This window comes from Strix uralensis, chromosome 5 (assembly GCF_047716275.1).
Source record: "Strix uralensis isolate ZFMK-TIS-50842 chromosome 5, bStrUra1, whole genome shotgun sequence".
NCBI classification, from domain to species: domain Eukaryota; kingdom Metazoa; phylum Chordata; class Aves; order Strigiformes; family Strigidae; genus Strix; species Strix uralensis.
The window spans coordinates 82,346,985-82,364,847 of record NC_133976.1 but is presented as its reverse complement, the minus strand read 5'-3'; the positions used below and the strand labels follow the sequence as shown (position 1 = coordinate 82,364,847).

Genomic DNA, 17,863 nt, shown 5'->3' with positions numbered 1-17,863 from the left:
ATTCAGTCTCCTTTCTTCTTCTCACCTGTTCTGAAGGGATTTTTAATGAACTTTGTTGTGAGCTTGCTAACTTTTGTACACAAGATAATAACCAGGCCCTGCATCTGTGTAGCCCATGGTACCTGAGCATTTCTCTGAACCATTAAAACTTTGAAAGTCTCCTCATTGCTAGTGGAGATACCTGCGAATGGGCTTGAGTAAGGAAACAGTCCTGAGAAGTGACATCTGGTGCCATAATATTAGAAACTCTCCCTTCTCAGTCATGCATGTTCTCTGTCTATCTGGTGTAGATAGGTCTTTAATAAAGTGCCAGTTTCTTTGATAACACACAAAACCACCTATGCCCATCCAGAGAGTCCTGCACAAGACTTTTTGGGTACCCTCGATCTAACGCTTTTCACACATGTCATTTTCACCCAGGCAGATGTCCCCAAGGCAGACCTGTGGCCTTAGCTTTCCATCTGATCATGCCAGGATTTAGCCTTAGCAGGAGTGTAACATGATAAAGCCTCAACATCTGGGTTGAACCAGCCTATCTGGTATTTACATACAAGCCTTTGTTATTCTGATCGTTACCAGACAAGTACATCTATTCTTCACATACTAAAAATAGTTTATTTTCAAAAGTGTGTTTGCATATTTTTTGTTCTTTCTCTTTGTTTACTAGGAATTGGGCTTAAAAGTCTTCACTAGCAGCAAGATCCATAAGCCTGAAATCTGCCAGCATTACCCAGGACACGTGATGGAAAGGAGTTACAGTGGTTCTAGTACCTCCTTCATTTTACCTCCCTCACAACTACCTAAAATTTACCACCCTGTTTCTTTCCTTCCCCCTACTTCTCTGAATATTAATTACACCAGGCAGATCAGATTTCGTTCAGATATGCTGACCTAATTCAGGATCACTCCCTTCTAGACTCAGTCCTGAAATATGAAACTGCTCCACCTCTGCCTGCTTATCCCCAGCTAGACTGGCGTGCCTGGTTAGAACTGTGTGTGCTCAGTGACTCCCATGCCAGCTCCTACAGCAGCGATCCAGTAGGCACTAAAACAGCCTGCTAGCTCCAAGTAGTGGCTTTTTTTTTCATCAGATCTGAGTCCAGGTATAGAAACCTAAAAAAAGAAGTCTCTACTTCTAGGCAGTCACGTTCCAGCAATAACTAGAGGAACAACTAGGGAAAAAGTGGGCCAAGACAAACGAGAAGGTGGTACAATTCCATGGGTAGATATTTTACCAGTGGAAGCGGAGAAATTTGATTCTGTTCCCAACGCTCCCACTCACATGACTATAAGAGGCTGGGTAGGTCACATCACTTCTCTGCAGCTTCAGTGACTGTGAAGACAGAATAATGATAATACATTTTTTTCCTCAATAGTTCTCAGATTAGAAAAGCTACACTCACCTATAACACAACACTCATCTATACCACTTCCAGTCACTGACTTTTCTGGTGCAGTATCCCAGCTCCTATTAAAAAGTGACAGCGTTTGGTCTGGTGATAGCTTCTAGCCTTCTATTCATAACAGATCAGATCTTTGGTTTTGAAATGCAGGGTTAGTCTTCAGAGCATGGCCTGAGACAGCTGGCTGCTTTGAGAAGATGTAAAGTTTTCTAAGGCTGATGGAAAGCCTTTCGTAAGGCACAACACTATGCAACAGTGTGAGAAAGCATCTCCCTGTTCTGGAACCGGCCAGAGATGTAAAGACCCATATTCATCTCAAAAGAATCTTAGATAGAGGAAGGGCAGGTTAAGTGTGGCTTCTGTTTCTGGTCATGTATGAACACAATCAATTCTTCAACCAAATTTAATAAATTATGTTCAACTGTAATACCCGGAGGCAGTAAGTTCCACATTTGACTCTGTATTGCAAAAAAAATGTGCTCCCAATAACATCATCATACATGGCTCTTTTGGAACTGCTGGGTTTGCTGGCAGTGGGGGAAGAATGTTCAACCCATCCAATCTCTGTAAGAAGAGCAGCAACGTTAGAAAAAATTAAATATTGAGATGACAACAGAGAAATACATTTGTTTCCAGTGGCCAAGGTTTCAAATTGTTCTTTCAGTTTTAAAATTTTAGCTAAGAATAACCACTACCTGGAAGGAAAGTACCCTGAATTAAAACGGAGTTTGACGTGTCTTCTCCTTTCTTCCTATCCTTGAACAAATTTACTAGTCACTGCATTGAATCTGCTTGATGATTTGGATGATGAAATGACAGAACATATGGTTGCTGGCAATCCCACGGAGACCGTCCGGAAGTACTTCCCTGAGACATGGATCTGGGACATAGTTTCGGTGAAGTAAGTGTTTATGGGAATGTAGAGTGTGGTCACTTGGGCAAAACTTCAGAAGATATTAAAGCCTAAATGGAAATATCAATATTTCTGTAGACAGAGGGATTTTTCAAGGTCACTAAGTATAGGATGCTTTGGGAGGACATGCAAAAGCTAGTGCCCATATCCCAACAGGTCAGGAGTTTACTGTCAGCAGGTCGTGTTCAGTAGGCTGAGAAAAACATAAACGATCACCAGAATATAACTGAAACCTTGTTCTCTGACCCTCGTCAGCTCTGAGGGAAATGCTGATCTAGATGTGACCATCCCTGACACCATCACCGAGTGGAAAGCCAATGCATTCTGCACTTCGGCAGACACGGGCTTTGGCCTGTCCCCGACAGTGTCCCTCAGAGCCTTCCAGCCCTTCTTTGTAGAGCTCACCCTGCCCTACTCTGTGGTGCGTGGTGAGTCCTTCACGCTGAAAGCCACCGTTTTCAACTACCTGGCTGCCTGCATCAGGGTAAGAGATATTCACAACTTTGTTCGGTCTGACAGCTTAGGGAAGGCTACAGTGGGCCACTTATAATGTGGTTTCCCAAGCCAGCCGATTCATCTCTGACTATAATTTCATATAGGTGTACGTATGTAGGAATCTTGGTGTATTTAATGAAGGAGGAACATGCTTTTCCTACAAAGTTTTGAAAGCTGCATTTGGCTCAGAACCTAAAGCTCTGTTGCTGAGGGCCTGGCCTTGTCATCACAGATTTATGTCATTGTCCTATAGAAACGTGAAATTTGGGTTATCCACAGACTCCAGGTTCATCAGGGTGGATATCTGTGTTCAGCCTTTAGTCTCATCTCATATAAACATCTCACAAAGTATCACACCAGATCTGCTGGAATACGCAGACTTCCTGTGATCTGCCCCTAAGACACTGAGCAGATCTATATAGCTTCACTATTCTTATCTGCATTATTTCACCAGCAAAGAAGACGAGAGAATCTGGGAGGTGATTCAAACAAAATCTCAATCGCCTTTGCTCAGTTTTTTATAAATACAGACTTCTATTCTAAAAGGAATGAAGCTGAAACGAGGGGCACTGATCCAGCCATTCCAATGCACTCTCATTTATTTCCCTGTCTTTCCTGTTTTGTTTGCTGTTTTCAGGTTCCTTACTCCACTCTCCCTTGTTCCCTTAGTAGCTTTCCCACTACTAGTGTTTTACCTCTTCACCTAACTAATCATGAGGGGGGTCTTTTATTCATGGCTAAATTTGTAGCCATTTCTTTGCCTTTACTCACACAACAGATCCATGCTCTCCATTTTCCCAGAATCTTATTTCCTTTCCAAAGATACATGTCCTGTTCTCTACACTTACATCCCCAATCTCTTCCAATTGTACACATCTCATTCTTTTCCCACTTTATCACCCAGTTCTTGCTCTGCAACATCCATAAGTTCTTAGTCCCATGGTATAACCAGCTCCACTACCCCTTTTCATGTCCTGCACTGTCTCCAGCAACCCCAGCTTCTCTGCAATTCCAACCTTCATAATACCTCTCTGTGCAACCGACAGGTCAGTGTGTCTCTAGCTGAATCTACTCATTTCCTGGCTACACCAGTAGAGAAGCAGGAAGAATCCTACTGCATCTGCGTGAATGAAAGGAAAACTGTGGCTTGGGCAGTAACACCAAGATCTCTAGGTAAGAGAGCAGACAACAAGAAAATACTGGGATCAGGTATCTGTGGATGACATCAGATCTTTGGAGTGAGGAGCTAGGTGACTCCAAACCTGTCTGGAAGGGTCTTGTCGATGTAAAAAGTCAAAGTCCAACCCTGAGGTTGAGACACTACACTGGGATGCTGTTTCCAAGTCCTAAACAGACTGTTTAAGTGTTATGGGCCATAGTTTTGTTAACTTTTGATGAGAAATCACAAATTTGCTTAATGCATGCAAAGCACTCATTCATTCCTGTTGTGGAGCTGAGAATGTCTTAGCTTGAAGTGGCTGGGTCTGAAATATTTCAATCAAAGCTTGCTTTACCTGAAGCCTCCCAGAACAAGACTGATTTACAAGACCTGCCCCTCCACTACTTTTCTTGTTTATGGACTAACACCTGCTCTGGTGGCCATCATGAAGGAGGTGGCCTGGATCAAGATAAAACACTGTCACAAGTTTCATTCTCTTGGAAAATCTTCTCTAACACACCATAGAGTGCCCAGCACAAACACAAACCCACGTTTCCCTGGCTCTGCCCGGCAGGGCTGGCTGACCCCTGTTTCCTCCAGGGCAGGTGGAGTTCTCGGTGAGCACTGAGGCCCTGCAGAACCAGCAGCCTTGTGGGAATGCCATCGTGGAGACCCCTGAGAAAGGGCGGAAGGACACGGTCATCAGGCAGCTGCTGGTGGAGGTATGTGCGCTGCTGAGTTTGGTGGCACAGAAAAGTAATAATAATTTCATACTCCACAGAAATAATTGCTGCATGATAAAGGTTTTCTGTTTTAGCCATGATAGCAGCAATAATGGCTTGCGTGACTCTTATTCTGCATACTTTTATAAAAGAAGCATTGATAAATCTCTCACGGGCCAACAGAGCTCGTAACTCATAATGTTGCCATGACATAGTAAAAGCATGGTGTTACATTACATAGTGGGACAGAAATAATAAGTCAGGCAATAACGACAGGTTTTTCCCAGACACATCATCTGAGAGATAAATGAGAACTCCTTGGTTTTACCTCTAATAAATCATAGGGATAGGTTGTAAATGGAAGATTTGCCAGAAACCTTATGCATCTCCTCCAGCACAGCACAGCCAGTACTCCGGAATATGGAACTCACCACAATTAACAGATCCTTCCAAACAAAACTACCATCATTGTTCTGAATTGGCTTTATTACACTTTTAAGAATGTTCAAAAACTAACTTTTAATTTTTGCATTCTTTTGTACATTTTTTTTTCTTAAGCAATGTTTTGCAATGATAAAACCACAGCTTTTCCCGTGATAAATAGCCAGTCATAAAATTAATCCACAGTATAAGACTCCCTGTAATATTAATAGCAAACAAAGAGTACTAGTTTGTTGTATAGTGAAATCTATATAATATCACATGTCGATCCTATGCATGACAGGAAGGAATAATTGCATTTAACAAAATTAAGTCAGGAGTAATATGTAACATTGCAACTCCTTCTTACATTGCAGACATTCCAATTTTCGGTAAGGCAGAGCTAGGATTCATGTAATATGGAACTTCAGAAAATGTTTTGCTAACCTGAACGTAATGATGGAACAACAATCCTCTCTGTTAGGCTGCTTTTTTTTTTTTTTACTTTCACTTACTTACAAATGAATTTGAATGTAAAAGTGCATTTTGTGTATCAGGGCATGAATAACTGTTTAACATTTCAGGAAAGCATCTTAATTTCATATATGCCTTCAGAAAAAAGAGTGTTTATCTTTGAAGATACTGAAAGATCAGAAATGTAAAGTCTTTCCTCCCACATGGTGACAGAGTGAAAATAACTGAATAAGCATTAAAATTACTTCTGTGGGGGTGTCTGAGAGATTACTGGTTTTACCCTGTTATTGTAATAAAGTAATTAATCTACAGCAAACCCTGACTGGATAGAATCAGAGATTAGCATCCAAGGCTGAACAATTAATTAGCAGGGGTGGATACAATGTGATCTTGCTTGGGGTGCAGCTGCATTGTCCCAAACATATTGATTTGAATATCCCCTTCAGCAGACAGTGCAGCCCAGAGAGAGAGAAGGGAGTTTGCCAGAGCCCCTGGGGCATCCTCTTCCCCCTTGGGAAACCAAGCCTTGCTGAGAGCTAGTTGGGAAACAGGATGTTTTTTCACCCAGGAATGTCTCGACTGGAAAGGAAAATCTTTCAAATAGTTATCGTTTGTATGTTTTAATTTCCTGTTGAAATGTTCAAAATCAAACAAAACAATGGATTTCTCATTTAGTTGCATTTCAGAATGACATACTGAAACAAACAAGAAGATGCCTTTTCAAACAGAAGCATTTAGCTTCTTCTGTTCTCTTTTTTTTTTTTTTTCACCTACTCTTTTAATCTTTGTCTTTTCATACTGAAGAATGAGAGACAATGTATTTTAACTGTGTGAGAAAGTTAAGTTTTGCTTGTTTACATGCTGGAAAAAATTTTCAGCTGGCAAAGGTTGGGAACCAGTAGTGAAGCAATGGGAACTCTCCTATTTTGAGGCTAAAAAAATTGATACAGGGATCTCACTGAAATACACTCTGACAAAATACATTTTCTAGTAAATATTTGATTCCTGAGTTTTCTGCAGAACCTGTTCAACCAGCTCAACAGAAAACAGGCCTTCTTCTCTGACTTCAAAAGTTAGGCTAAAAGTTTTTGAAACGGAGGGATACAACCACCAGTTGACCGCGGCATATATTTAAACTTCGGGTGTTGTAACGTGTTACTTGTGGGTGCACTGGAGTGCTCTAGTTGCCACCTGTCAAAGCTCTTGCATACGTATCCTACCAGTGTCCCAGGCATTCAGGCATCATCCCAGTCTGAAGAGTTCTGCCGGACTGGGCCAAGGTGGGTAGCGCCTTGGACGACAGAGCCCCATGGCTCTATTAGCACTGTCAGTAACATCATCCTTCTTGCATGTTATCATCTGTATCATAACCTGTGAAGCTACAGGGCCTCTCTCAGTAATTAGGAAGGAAAGAACATGTATTAAATTTCATGTTTGTAATTAGTCAGTATATTATAGTCCTTAATTATCCTCAGTTTAGCATACAGAAGAAGAAACTTCATAAGCAATTTCTAAAGACTTTTCAGTATAATGAAGTTATTACCACAGGAGAATTTAAAAGTTTTTAATTTCCTTAGAGCCCCTTTTAGTTTCCTTCTTGAGATTTCTTCTTTTTCTTTTTTGTTGCTGTTGTTTCTCAGTTTTTGCTTTTTTTCTTGCTTTTTTCCCCAAGCCGGAAGGGACTGAGGTGGAAACTACCTACAACTCTGTGCTCTGTGCATCTGGTAAGAACCTTTTGCTTTCTAAGACTTTCTTTGCTGAGGTAGAGACTAAAGGCAAAGGGAGAAGACAAGGTTTGTGAATGCTCTGCTCTGAGAAGAAGGGTGAAGGGATCTGATAAAATTGAACAAACTAGATATATGTCCAATTGGTAGTGAAACTAACTCTTCCTAAAGGAGAAGAGCCAAGACTGTAATGGTCCCTGCAATTACAGAGGCAGAAGCATATCCCTTAGGAACTGAGGCTGACTAAGTCCCTGTATGGAGAGAATATCTGGGATTTAATAGGGTTATCTCTAACATCTTTAATTCAATGGGTGTAAAATCACAAACCTGACTCTGCAGTAATCCAGGTCTACGCATCAAAGCTAGACTGGAAAGTGTATTTGTTAGTCAAGGCCAGGTGAGAGTGCCACACAGAAGTCCATGACAGTCTGTGTGTGAGGGTGTTGCAGGCCCAACAAAATATTTGCAGCATGGGAAACTTCCACAATAAAATTATAGATAAATAGATTTGTCGAAGGCAGAAAACCCCTGTGCAGGGGTGTCTCACCCTCTTAGCTGCTACCCATGCATTTAGATATATCTGGAATTTTAACCAAACTGATCTGTTTTTTATCCTAGAAAAGTCAATGTCAGAGCCAGTCTCCCTGGTTCTCCCAGAGACTGTGGTGGATGGCTCAGCCAGAGCATATTTCTCAGTACTAGGTAAGTGAAGCACTCTTACAGTGTCACATACAGTTTTGAAGCACTGTCATGTTTCTTCAGGCTGTGCTCTGTCTATTGGCAAGCCCTGAACTGTGCGAATTCACACCAGAAGTTGTCCCATTCCCCAGGCGACATCATGGGCACTGCCATGCAGAACCTGCACCAGCTCCTCCAGATGCCATTCGGCTGTGGGGAGCAGAACATGGTCCTGTTTGCACCCAACATCTACGTCCTGGACTATCTGAACAAGACAGAACAGCTGAGTGAGGAGGTGAAATCCAAGGCCATTGGATACTTAGTGAGCGGTGAGCTGGGACATGGCTTTTGCTTCTCTGTTCATTCCTTCCTTTGGCAACTGGGTAAGGACACTATTGGCCGCTGGCATGTATGATCTGTGGGAGGCTGTCCTGGTGCAGTCTCTAGAAGGGAACATGATACTGTGGTAGGTCAAGTGTATGTAATACAACATCTATAAGAGAGAATCCTGTGCTTAGGTGGAGGTGCAGGGTAAGAGAGGGCAACATCCAAACAAGAACAAAGAAAAAGTCCAGGACTGTCAATAACTCAAGAGTTCTCTCCGTAAGAAAGGATATACGAAATACATAAACCAGACTGTAACCATTAATCGTGGCAGCTGCTTATGTAGATCTCGGACACTCCTTAGGATTAAGATCTAGGAAGTGTCACTCACCTTTGACTAGGTTAGAATGTTAACACACTATCTAGGACATGTTGGCAGACATAACACCGGTGCATATGGACATGGTGAGTATCTGCTGACTAACAAGGAACTGGTTTTACTCAGCTATTTCACAAAAAAATTGCACTTCCTCCAATGAAAATGATCCTATTTTCTGCATCCCTATCCTGTGTGGGGCTCACCTTTGTATTCAGTTCTCCTCTGAGAACTGTTTTCCCATTCCTCTCAAGTCTGGGGTACATTTACCTCTCCTCACCAAGTTTAGACCAGAGAGTGGCAATGACCACAGATACCCAGTTTCCAGGTGCTTTAGGAGAAAGGAGGAGCACAAGGATGGAGGTACTTGGAGCTGTGGGTTTGCCCCAACTTCCATTGTAACACTGAGCAGCGTAGCTCACACTCCTTCCATTAGAAGGGGGACACTGTGTCCCATGTCTACTACATTTCCTTTGCATGGCTCCTTGAAAAGCACTGTGACAGCTAAGATATTCCTCCACTCTCCATTTCAGGTTATCAAAGGCAATTGAAGTACAAACACTGGGATGGTTCTTACAGCACCTTTGGGCCTCGTTATGGGCAAGTTGGGAATACCTGGTAAGACTTCAGTACCACTGGCTTTTCATTTCTGCTTTTCATGCCCTCCCTTTCCTCACTGTTCTCTTGTGCTTGGTCACTCTGGAGTTTGAAATAGAGGTGAAGATGAAATTGTGATCAGATCAGGACATCATAGGATAATCATGTGGGATAACGGAGCAGGGAAGGATGCTAAGGGAGATGCTTTCTAGGTTTGCAATGATGCACTGATAGCTACTTACCTCCCCTAAAACACTTCTTCGTCTCAGGGTGACCTGCAGGATGCCCTAGCTAGTTCTTGTTAGCAGAAGATGGTGATGAATCCCCAGAGTCCCACCGAGCTGCAGCCCTCAGGGCTATGCATGGCAGGCCCCATTTAACATTGGTCCCTATCTCACTGAGTCACTAAGCTAGCTCAGTTTCCAACCATCCCACTGTGATCAAGTCCTGTAGTCTCTACTGTTTTCCTCCAGAACAGTGATGCCCACATGGGCCCTATGATCTCTGATGGATACAGGGCCTGCTCAGGATGTCTCAGTTCCCTCTGTCACTTTCAGGCTCACAGCCTTTGTCCTCAAGTCCTTTGCCCAGGCCCGGCCTCACATCTTCATAGATGAGAAACACATCCAGGATGCTTTGGTCTGGCTCACTCAAAAGCAGAAGGAGAACGGCTGTTTCCGCAGTTCTGGGACACTCCTGAACAATGCCATTAAGGTAACGTGTCTGCCTGGTTGGCTCCACGTGGGTTTTGTCCAGTTGGAACTTGACCATAAGTCACTCTGGGACCAACAGAGCTATTTCAGCACTTGGGGGCTGGGGAGGGGGCGGGGAGTTATATATGTGAGCTATCACAGAAGCAAAAAGAAGCCAACAGCAGCTTCTGAGAACTTGCCATGAGAAGAAGGCTAGGAAGAATTTGTCCCTGCAGGATGTAGATATTTAGCACAGGGAGAAACCAGTGGTGTTGCTTGGGATCAACATCTACTTTTGTGGTTTCCTGCAGGGTGGAGTGAACGACGAGATCACGCTGACGGCTTACATTAGTATTGCATTGCTGGAGATTCCTCTGCCTGTAACCGTATGTGTCTGCACCCCAACCCGAGTCATAGGTGGTACTAACCTGCCCTACTAGTGGCCCCCTAGATTATCAGGTCTCTTTACCTTTTGAAAGAAGAAATCCTGTCTGAATATTCTTTCCGTTCAAGAAGCCTAGACTGGAATAACACTTTTCCTCCATTTTCCTCCCCTGTCGAATCCTGTCTCCCATATACACATTTCACTTAATCTTTTTCTGAGTTCTTTTGTGGAGAATCATGCTTTTGCTCCTTTAAAAGAGTACAGCTTGGATTAACAGTGAGTTAAATAATATTTAAATTTCTGAAATGAGCCAGATATAGGTCTTCTACACCTGCAAAAATCCCTTTTTGTTTGTTGGAATAGTACACTCCTGTTGAACCACCTGTATGGGCTTATTGTGTTGACACATCAGCACGGGTCTGTAAAAAAAAGGTGGCATGCTCAAGGATTCATTCTCATTTTCTCTGCCTCCTCTAGACTGTTTTACGGGAAATCCCCATCCTTAACGCTTGCGGAATAAACTATACCTATAGGTAATAAGGTATACCTATAGGGAATATCATAAATGGTAGTCTGTGAAAAGCCTGAGGCCTACTTAAAAGTGATATGGATGTGGTCATTCTGATCCCTGAGTCTGTGATCCTCTCACTGTGAGAGAAGCCCCTGGTGCAGGTAAAATTGGGGTGTGAATTGCAGCAGAAGGACTGCTGAGCCAGGATGGTTGTTGGGCTGGTGTAAATCCTCTGCTCCAAATGGAGTAGGGTCTATTTTGTGATGAAAGTTTTTTTCCTGTATAGTAAGAAGCAGCAGAAGGAATTATTTTGTCAGTAGGGTGATTGGATGACATTAACTTCACCAGAAGAGTATTCTTTCTTTGGTATGTGTTGTGTTTAGATGGCTAGTTCTCAGGCAGAACTGTACTGGGTAACAAGGATGGGTTTCATCTCTCTGTCTGAGACTAGAAGTGCCACTGAATGTGAAGGGGTTTGTGAGAATCTGATTGGGATATGGGTGCATTTCAAGTTAAGCTGCAAGGACTCCTGAGCATAGCACAGCCCTTAGGTATTTAATGCTATGGCCAAGCATACAGAGTATTTCTGTAAGTAAAATAAACCATATTAGACCCTTCATAAAAAATTTATTAGTACTGTCCTAAGCATGTGTATCTACTGCCACATCCTATCATTAGACTGAACTCCTCCCCAACACTTATCTTACAAACAGTAGTAAGCATTGGAACCATTAGGTGAGGCACAGACCCAACCAATTTCAGTTTTATTCTTTGATTTCTCAAAAGCAGTTTAACTGTTTCTCCAAAAGTGACCACAGAAGATTTCATCTTCAAGTAGACACCCACTGACGGCAAAGTACAAAGCCAATGAAAAAAAAGTCTTTTCCTTCTAGACCATTGATTAAGCTGTAAATGTGCTGTTAGGCTTCAGACCATCGCATGCCCCCCCGCCACCGCTGTGTTGTTGCTTCAATTTTACATCAGTTTTTCCATCACAAATGAGAAATAGTCATGTGTCTTCCTGAAAGGATGTGGAGTCACAAGTGTCTGTTACTTAACAGACACTGTGTAGCTATGTGAAGTAGCTACATTTTGATTGGCTGTGATGATTGCACTCTTGAGCCATACTTGAGAATCTGGCTTCAAAAAGACATGCATTGTTGATGCTAACATGTCACAAAAAATAATTCAGAAATTAAAAAAAAAAATATATTCTTTCTTGTGCAGAGATAGAATTTACCTCCAAACTAGAAGCTACGTTATCAAGCTCCAGCAAAATGAAGGCCCTGAAAAAGCAGAACTAAACAATCAAAAGCAAAGGGTAGAGCAGAAGGTGAAAGCACAGAACAGTCTCAGGGTGATAGAGGAGGAAAGCAAGTATCCAGTACATCTACAGAGGGGAAGTATATCAGAGAGCTCCCACTCACTGAGACACAATCAGGGCAACAATTATTCTCAAGGCAGAAGGACTGGAGCCCTGCTTCACAGTCTTTAAATCAAACTGGGAAAAAACATTACAGCAAGATGTATTAAAGAATAGCAGATACAAGATAAGGAACAGCCTTTGGCTGGCATTTGTTCCAGGGGGTATTGGACCTGAATTGGAGGAGTACACAATGGGACAGTTTTTGTCAGACAGGAGAGTGGGGACATCAAGGGTCCATAGGTAACATTCAATTCCTGTTGTTCTAAGATGGACCTCACTGTGAGCTCTGGATGTTCCAGCTCAGTCTCTCTCTCTCTCAACCCAGCACTCAGTGGTGCGTAACGCTCTGTTCTGCCTGGAAATGGCAGCAGATGAGAAAGAAAACCACGTGTACACCAAGGCACTGATGGCGTACGCCTTCGCCCTGGCAGGGAAGGAGGACAAGCGGAAGGCATTACTTGGCTCACTTGAAAAGGAAGCCGTGAAAAAGGGTGAGTGCTCCTGGTGGGACATCTCTTTCTTCTAATCCACTCGCCTCACATCTTCCCTTGATAAAATGGCTTTTATTGGTGGGGCAATGGCTGCAGGAAATGGCTTCTGTGGGTGGGGAAAGGTGGAGGGAGAGGAAAGACTTGTGCAAAGCGGTTGCCTTCTTGGGAACTCCCTCTCGGTGCCCAGTCCTACTTCTCAGCTCCAAAGGAGTTCATCAGGAAGCACCAGGCACCATCCCCACCGGTGCTGAACTAAAGGGCAGCTCTGCCAGCATCTCTGCTCAGCCCGCTCCTCTTGCCACACCAGGCACTGCTTAGCAAAGGCTTAGCAATGTTCATGGCCACTCCTTCCTTCCAGTGCACGTGCTCAACATAGAACAAGGCTGACTTTGCACAACACGTGGGACAGTAAATCAGAGGAGAGCTGGATGTGCTGAGAGAGAAAACGAGCATACAGGCCATTTCGGAGGCCACAGCACAAGCTGTGGGTCTCCCAGGAAATCATGTTATGACTTGGAAGCATTCTGGTAAAGTCAGGCCAGACAGCAGGTTTGCCCAAGCGCTGGGGAGTAGGGCTGTGAAGGAAATACCCCTGGCACCTTCTGCCTTCTCTGCCTGCAGGTGACTCTCAAGCCCTGGTCACATTCTTTGGGTTGTTTTGCCTCACAGAGCTTGTCAGTGCCCGACACCGGCACCTCTGCTGAACCAGGCAAGGAATGCCAGCCTGGTGCTCTGCTGGTGCTCGAGCCCATCAATGTCTGTGTGAATCTGGAGTCTAGGACAAAGTGGTGTCCAGGCCTGAGGACTGAGCCTCAGCAGCCTCAGGCTAGTTGTAAACCTGCAGCAAGTCCACACCTAACCCTTCCCACTTCATCCTGCGTGACAGATACATCCTGGAGGCTCTGTCCTCCCAACTGGACCGGCAGCAGATCAAGAACTCCCTTGCAATAACTACTAATATTTGCTTCTTGTCTTGTCTCCGTGCTCCCTGCCTCCTGTGAAGATGGGTCTGTTCACTGGCAGCGGCCTGGGAAAGAGCCGGAGGTTGATCTCCCGTACTATCACTACCGAGCTCCCTCTGCTGAAGTGGAGATGACAGCCTACGTGCTCCTTGCTCACCTCACCACGCAGCCGGCACCCTCCCAGGAGGAGCTGTCGTTCGCATCTCTTATTGCAAAGTGGATCAGCAGCCAGCAGAATCCCAACGGAGGCTTCTCCTCCACCCAGGTGAGCTGCTTCCCTCCTGCCACCTCACACATCGATGGCACAGATGGGAGGTGTCAGAGACCCAGGTGGGAGCACACTGAGGTTTGCCAGGGCAAGCACTAGCCCCACAGTATATCCCTGGTTGCCAAGTTCCCCAGAGGCTAGAGGCAAGTATGTCAGGTACTGCCTCTGGGAATGACTGGTACTTTGACTAATGACCTATCTTCCTCGACACAGTGGGGCAGAACAGTAGGGACACAAGGGATGTGTGTCTGTGCTTTGGAGAGGGCTCCCACTGCAATTGGCTTGTGCATGTGAAGTTGCTGCTTCACCCTGTGGCGAGCGAGTGAAGGCTGCACAGAGCTCCACACCAGGGAGCTCAGGGAACATGCAACTGCTGTGCAGAGGACGTGGGAAGGGAATGGAAACGTGCAAAAGCTGCTCTTTCCTTCTATCCTTTCTGCTTAACCCCAGAGAAAGCGAAGAATGGAGGGGAGGGTGCCTGCCGACAGCAAAGGACAGGCTGTGGGAGGACAGGCCGTGGAAGGCTCACTGCATCCCCCTGGGTGCTGGGACCCATCTCTTTCAGGACACAGTGGTGGCTCTCCAGGCCCTGTCCCTGTACGGAGCTGCCACCTACGCCAAGAGTGGAGCAGCTTCCACAGTGACCCTGCGATCTGGAGGGGACTTCCAGCAAGACTTCCAAGTGGATCCCACAAACCGGCTGCTGCTCCAGCGCGTGGCCCTGCCCCAGGTGCCAGGGGAGTACAGCACGGAGGTGTCTGGAGAAGGATGCGTCTACCTGCAGGTGAGGGGCTGGGGGCAGGTGGCACCCTGGGAGGGGAGCCCCTTGCCAGGCAGAAGCCAGGAAGGGGGCCACAGGGACAAGGGAATGGGAAGAAGTGGGATGGAAGGCTCTGGGAGAGGGAAGAGGAAAAGAAGGGTAGAGGTGTGTGGAGGAGAAAGAGTGGCTGGGAAGGAGGGAAGGATCCACAATGTGGAGGAGCTGTGGGAATGGAGAAGTGGGGAGGCTGGATCAGGAGAGGGTCTTCTCTCTCCCGTGTTGAGCACGCACACACACATGCTCACACAGAGCTGCTGGCTCTCCCCTAGACAAGCCTGAGGTACAACGTGCAGCCCACGCAGGAGGATGCACCCTTCATGCTTCGTGTGTACACAATCCCAGAGACGTGTGCCGATTCCAAGGCTCACAAGGTCTTTGACATCGGCGTAAATGTCAGGTGAGTCTGCGTGTGGGTCTGAGCTTTCCTGAGAAGCCACGGGAGCTGCAGGGTGAGGGTTGTCCAGGGTGAGTCAGTCTGGAAGCCCTGGAGGAGCAGTGCATCTCCTGGAAAAGTGGGCAGGAAGCAGCTGCGCTGGGAGGAGAGGCTGTGGAGGAAAGACATGTCCTGCAGTGGTGGAGCTCCGTGCGTGGCCCTGGGCTGGGCTGCACAGTGAGAGGCTGCACAGCTCACCAGGAGACCCTGGCATAGCTGGAGAAGAAGGTGCTGGACTGCCAGGACTTGGTGGGGTGCCAGGTGTTATGGAAAAGATGGAAGTGCCCCCAGCTTGGACTTGAGGTGCGCTGAATCTTTGTTGCTTGGTTCCTTAGTTACACTGGGGAGCGCAATGGCTCCAACATGGTGATTGTTGATGTGAAGATGCTGTCAGGATTCATCCCCATGAAGTCCTCCGTGAGGAAGGTAGGATGCTGTGTGAAGCATTTCTTTGAGTATATCTGTCCTTAATCAGGGGCATTAATTTCCTTATTTAAAGGAGCATCTAATTCTTCTCCTCTTATCTTCCCCACTGTTATTCCTGTCCTGCTTTTCCTCCAGGTCTTCCACCCCTCAGCTGTGGAGCAGGGGTGAATGAGGGATGCCAGCAGCAGCTCTCTCTTCCCACTCCACAAGCACCTGTGGTAGTTTGCAGTAGCTGAAATACATGCAGTTTGGCCCCAAGTCCAAGAGCTGGAAGGAGACCATAAAGTCTAATTTCAGGGACTCGGGAGCCTTGGGAGATGTACGACAGTTGTCATACTGCTGGTCCCTCATTCCGTTTTTGTGTCAAGGAGGTGTAAAAGCATGAGATGTTGGGATCTGGGGGAAGACTTACTGTGCAGGGCTTCACACAGAGTGTTTGCCGAGTCCCCTGGGAAGTATTCTCCCTGTGCTTTCCCTCTCAGCATCCACCTGCTGAGGCTCTAGGGGTTGGAGGAAGGTTAGATGAGTTGAAGGAGGGTTGACAAACTTCCCTTCAGATCAGCAACCTCCTTCATGTCTCCTCTTTCCAGCTCTCAAACACCTGGTTTCACCAGATCCAGCGGACAGAAGTGAGCACAAACCATGTTCTCCTGTACATCGAGCGGGTGAGGCCTGACCCGGGGCTGCCATGCGGCACTCAGTGAGCTCTGCAGCTGGCAGCACAAAGCATGCACAGAGGTGGAGAGCAACGCTAAGGGGGCTTCTAAAAACGAAACATAAACCTGAAACATAAACTTTAGCTCTACCTCACAGCAGACACCTCTGTCCCGGCCCCCCGCAGGCTCTCCCTGTGCCCCGCGCACGGATCGGGCCCGCACCTCCCCACCAGCCAGAGCCTCCCGCAGTGCGGGGACAGGCCCCGGGGTTCCCCCCGCCCCTCGGCCCGGCCCGCAGCCCCCGCACCCCCCGGGGCCCGGGAGCGGGTGCCAGGGCCGAGCCAGGCAGCCCGGGGGCAGCGCGGAGCCGCCCCTGAGCCTCCCCCGCTTCCCTTCCGCAGCTGGGCAGCGAGACCCTGGGCTTCTCCTTCACGGTGGAGCGGGACGTGCCCGTGCGCGGCCTGAAGCCGGCTCAGGTGAAGGTCTACGACTACTACGAGACCGGTGAGCGCGGGGCCGGGGGTGCCCGCGGGAGCGAGGGCGGGCGGGGGGACGCGCGGAGGGGCGGGGGCTGGGGGGACCCGCAGCTGCCCCCGGCCGCGGCCATTGCCCGGCCCCGCGCTGCGCGAGCTCTCGGGGCGCAGAGGGGCGCGGGGGGCTGGAGGCCGCCGCCGTGCTGCCCTCCTGCCCCTGCCGCTGCCCGGGCAGGCTCCGGACAACGTGGCGGGGGCGGGCGGCGGGGCAGGGCTGGGGGGTGGCGACCGGGGGGGGTCCCTGCGTGGCTGCGCCTCCCAGCGGGAGCTGCCGTGCAGCCGCCCTGCCCCGAGGGAGAGCGCGGAGGAGGCCGCCCTCAGCCCTCCGGCCCCGGCCGCCGGCCTGCCCGGGGAGCGCAGCCCCGCCGCGGGGCAGAGCCACGGCCGCGGGGGTCCCGCCTGCAGGTCCGGCCCCAGAGCGCGGCCGTGCCCGCGCCTCCCGCAGCCCCCGCCGCTCCCTGGGCCTCCGCGGGCCCGGCTGCTGCGCCGCGGGGGCAGCGACAGAGCCGTCCCCGGCCCCCCCGGCGTGCCGAGAGAAGGGGCCGCAGCAGCCCTGGGGCACACGGGGGTGGCGGCTGCTGGGGCTGCCTGTGTCGGGTGGCTCTGCCTCGCTGCCGCGGCCCCTGACAGAGCCGGGGCCGGGGGTCCCTCCCGCCCGACGGGGATCCCCGGAGGGGACCCGCGGGGGGTGGCAGCGCCATGCGGCGGGACTTGGCAGAAGCGGCTCTCTGGCCCCCGCCCCTCTGCCAGCGGCGCTGACAGCCCGCTCCCTCCCTCCCCTTCTCTTTTCCAGATGAGTTTGCCACACAGGAGTACAGCGCTCCCTGCACCACAGGTAGGCTACTGACACCCCTTCCCCTCTTCACAGTCTGTACATCTCCTTCCCTGTATTTTTGGTGTTCCAGACTGCGCTTCTCTCTTTCTGCTCGATGGGTAATCTGAATGAGATTGGCCCAACACACAGGCACAGATTTT

General features: G+C 47.9%; 1 protein-coding gene across 4 annotated transcripts in view; it reads left to right on the top strand.

Moving 5' to 3' along the window:
- Positions 1-17,863, top strand: part of LOC141944807 (alpha-2-macroglobulin-like) — a 40,428-nt gene that overhangs the window by 19,777 nt on the left and 2,788 nt on the right. The window contains exons 17-35 of one of the 4 annotated variants that reach the window (XM_074871991.1): positions 668-767; positions 2,178-2,304; positions 2,572-2,800; positions 3,858-3,984; positions 4,571-4,692; positions 7,259-7,310; positions 7,929-8,012; positions 8,141-8,317; positions 9,222-9,306; positions 9,843-9,999; positions 10,289-10,363; positions 12,625-12,790; positions 13,794-14,017; positions 14,586-14,804; positions 15,110-15,237; positions 15,609-15,699; positions 16,290-16,328; positions 16,757-16,859; positions 17,682-17,723. In XM_074871991.1, the coding sequence (XP_074728092.1) occupies positions 668-767; positions 2,178-2,304; positions 2,572-2,800; positions 3,858-3,984; positions 4,571-4,692; positions 7,259-7,310; positions 7,929-8,012; positions 8,141-8,317; positions 9,222-9,306; positions 9,843-9,999; positions 10,289-10,363; positions 12,625-12,790; positions 13,794-14,017; positions 14,586-14,804; positions 15,110-15,237; positions 15,609-15,699; positions 16,290-16,328; positions 16,757-16,859; positions 17,682-17,723 (2,347 nt within the window). Of the gene's footprint in view, positions 1-667; positions 768-2,177; positions 2,305-2,571; positions 2,801-3,857; positions 3,985-4,570; positions 4,693-7,258; positions 7,311-7,928; positions 8,013-8,140; positions 8,318-9,221; positions 9,307-9,842; positions 10,000-10,288; positions 10,364-12,624; positions 12,791-13,793; positions 14,018-14,585; positions 14,805-15,109; positions 15,238-15,608; positions 15,700-16,289; positions 16,365-16,756; positions 16,860-17,681; positions 17,724-17,863 lie in introns of all 4 variants that reach the window. The other 3 variants (XM_074871990.1, XM_074871993.1, XM_074871992.1) reach the window with 3 other exon arrangements.